The sequence below is a fragment of the Arachis ipaensis genome, chromosome B06 (assembly GCF_000816755.2).
Source record: "Arachis ipaensis cultivar K30076 chromosome B06, Araip1.1, whole genome shotgun sequence".
Taxonomy (NCBI): Eukaryota; Viridiplantae; Streptophyta; class Magnoliopsida; order Fabales; family Fabaceae; genus Arachis; species Arachis ipaensis.
Window position 1 is genome coordinate 128,140,783 of NC_029790.2, and position 3,549 is coordinate 128,144,331.

At 38.7% G+C, this 3,549-nt stretch overlaps 1 protein-coding gene and 1 pseudogene across 1 annotated transcript in view; both read left to right on the forward strand.

Annotated features, from left to right (window-relative positions):
* Positions 536-1,382, forward strand: LOC107647541 (annotated as a pseudogene).
* The window catches only part of LOC107605189 (L-gulonolactone oxidase 3-like), a 5,810-nt gene continuing 5,070 nt past the window's right edge, over positions 2,810-3,549 (forward strand). Inside the window, exon 1 of the mRNA XM_016306973.2 lies at positions 2,810-3,504. Coding sequence (XP_016162459.1) covers positions 3,027-3,504 — 478 coding nt within the window. The 5' untranslated portion in view covers positions 2,810-3,026. The remainder of the gene's footprint in view (positions 3,505-3,549) is intronic.

Sequence of the window (3,549 nt, forward strand, 5' to 3'; positions counted from 1 at the left end):
CCATGCGCACCCTCCATAACCACCGTGTCCCACTGTTCTGTTCTAGTCTCATCTTCGTGCTCCCAGAGAAGACCGCCGCCGTCAGTAGTGGTGGCTTGGCCACAATCGAAGAAGCACGACAGAACCAATCTCTGCAAGGATCACTGTCGGAACTCAGCGTTGCCTCCACATGACCGTTCGGTGCTCCTTGTGTTGCAACAACGCCACCGCGAAGCACACCCGTGGAATCACTCGCGACGCCGTCCTCGCCGCTCAGGATCCAGCCACCTCCATCATGCACGGTGTCCTCTCCTTCCTCCTTTGCGACGGTGCCAACCTTGTCACCACTGCCTCGATGTAGAACTGCAGCTTCGCCAGCGCCACTTGCCGTCGGTGGGAAATTCAACCCCTCCGCCGCCCTGGATGGCAACTTCCTCCTCGGCCAGAGCCATTTCCTCCATATGCAATTTATGGTAAGTTGTTGATTCTATTTGAGAGTGTAGCAATTTTTCTAGAATTATGAGGAGTTCTTACATGTTCTTCATAAATTGTGGAAACTTTTAATTTTCAATCAATTTTGTTTCTCTTGGGTTTGTTAATCAGGAAAAAAAATCAAGCTTTGGAAAAAACATAGCATTGTAGCAAACCCGAATTGTTGGGATCTTTTTCAACATTTTGTAGCACATAATTTAAACAGAGGAAAGAAGAAAATGGATCTCTGGGCAGAATTTCATGCAACAAGTTGGGGAAGGGAGTTTGTAGCAGGAGGATTTGGAGGAATTGTTGGGATAGTATCTGGTCATCCATTAGACATAGTTCGAATAAGGCAACAGGTCTTAAACACCGGTGGCCATGGCTCATCATCAGCATTCACCATTCTTAGAAATGCTTTGGCTAAGGAAGGACCTGCTTCTCTCTATCGTGGCATGGGTGCACCTTTGGCCTCTGTTACATTTCAAAATGCTATGGTTTTTTAAACTAATGCAATTCTCTCAAGGGTATTTGGCAAATCTGTTTCTCCTAATGACCCTCCTTCCTTCAAGGGTGTAGCATTAGGAGGAGTTGGCACAGGTGTCCTCCAGAGCCTAATCATTTCCCCAATAGAGTTGGTCAAAATTCGCCTTCAGCTTCGTCGCAATGAAAAACACTTGATAGAACAACCACATAAAGGTCCTATAATTGTTGCCAAGAATGTATGGAGAAAAGAGGGACTAAAAAGAATATACAGAGGACTGGGCATCACTGTTATAAGGGATGGACTTTCACATGGTGTTTATTTTTTGACATATAAATACATAAGGAAACAGTTTCATAAATGTGAAAGATTGGGGATTTGGATGAAACGATGTCGTTTTGAGGTGGGAGGACTAATATGTCCTGTTTTGAAAAGCTACACATTTTAGTGTGAGAGGACTAATATGTCCTGTTTTAAAAAGTTACATGCCACGTGTGCTCCCGTAACGGCCAGGTCAGCGTCACGGGAGCCACGTCAGCATTTTTCGTTGAGTCCAACGGAGTCACTTCAACAGATGGGTAAATTTGTCCGCGTTTTGGAAGGGTCAGGCACATGAATGTATTTTTCAATCTTTGGGGACAAAAATATCCGCAGAAAAAAAGGTCAGGGACCTATTTGTCCTTTACTCAATAAATTATATGTGTTTTTATTGATGATTGAGTCTTTTTTACTGTTTGTTCAAAACTGAACTAATTTCGGTTCATTTGTGTGTTAATTAAAGTTTACCTGATGCTGCTGATAAGTATTGACCAATTTTTTTATTATTTAAGTAATTTCGGTTCATTTCTCAGTTTATTTAAGGTTCATTTGGATCCAAAAATAAATTTGATGTGTTTGAACCAAAATTACTTAAGGAATAAAAATTTGATCAAAGCAGCATTAAGTGAACCTCAATTAACACACAAATGAATCGAAATTAGTTCAGATTTGAACAAACAGTAAAAAAGATTCAATCATTAACAAAAACACATCGAATTTATTTCTGTATCCAAATGAACCTCAATTAAACTAAGAAATGAATCGAAATTACTTAAGAAATAAAAAATTTAGTTAATACTTATCAGTAGCATCAAGTGAAACTCAATTAACATATAAATAAACCGAAATAAATTAAAAAATGAACCGAAATTATTTAATGATGGCATTAGAGAAAATTATAACTAATAAAGATATTTGTAAAATGTTGGTGTTATTGGTGATGACGATAACGAAAAAGGAAAAGAAGAAGAATTTGCGTGCGCGAATTTGGAAGAAGAAGAAGAAGGATGAGGAAAAGAAGAAGGGAAGAAGAAGAACATGCATGCGCGAATTTAGAAGAAAAAGAAGAAGAAAGAAGAAGAGGAGGAGAAGAAGGAGAAGAAGGAGAAAGAACCAGAGAAAGAAAAGGAGAATGAGAAGGAGAAGGAGAAGGAGAAGGAGAAGGAGGTGCGTGATTTTAAAAGTTGCTATAATAACTTAGTTAGATTTAATTAAATATTTTACTTAGATGTAGAGCGTTATTGTTTTTATTATTTTGACATCTTTTAGTGAATATATAAAATTGACTTTAGAACATTTTAATATATTTTTTTCATTAATTAATAATGGTAAGAAATCATAAGCAGAATCAATAATAAGATATAATTAAAAAAATAAAAATATAACATTTTGGATTAATAAAAAAGTAATTATGTGATATAATTTAAATATCGTGATATTAATCAAGAATAGAAATAGCAATGAACCTTTGTGGAGACAAAAACCTCTTCTCCATCCTCTGGTCCAATAAACCGTAAAAAAACCGAACGGTTCTCCCGGTTTACCGGTTAACCGCCGGTTCGACCGGTTTTTTCACCGGTTTTCTACCAAACGGTTTCTGACCTTACTCGGACCGGTTAAGTGACCGGTTCCCGGTTTTTCCGGTTGAACCGGCCGGTCCGGTTCGGTTTTCAGAACCATGATAAAAACATTCCTTAATTAACCAAATAAAATGATGTTTCTATTCCTATATATTCGTCACAGAAATTAAACCTCACCGCCAATCACAAATCAAATGGATAGCTTTAGCTTTACCTTTTTGATTTGGTGCCTTCTTGCTTTCAATCACATACTTCCGTTAACGATTCAAACCATTGAGGCTCGGATTCCAGAATCCCCACTTCAATGCAACCAAACATTTTGTATTCTTCACAACAGCTATGGAAAATGGGGTGATCGAAAAGACTGTTATGCCCTCAACGCAACCTACCCAACAACGGAACAAGAGCTTCACGTGGCCGTCTCGTTTGCTGTGGAACACAATCTGAAAGCGAAGGTGGTCACAAAATTCTCACATACCATCCCCAAGCTCGCCTGTCCTGACCAAGCGGTTCAAAACAGTTTTGTTATTAGTACAGAGCGTTATAACCGTCAAATACAGATTGATGTTGCCAATTCCGTTGTTACCGTTGACGCTGGCGTTGGCCTTCGCCAGTTGATTGACGCCGTTGAAGCCTCTGGGTTTAGTTTGGTGGCCTCTCCTTATTGGGAAGGTATTGTAAATTCGTAATAGATTTTTTATTTTTTAATTTTTTTAC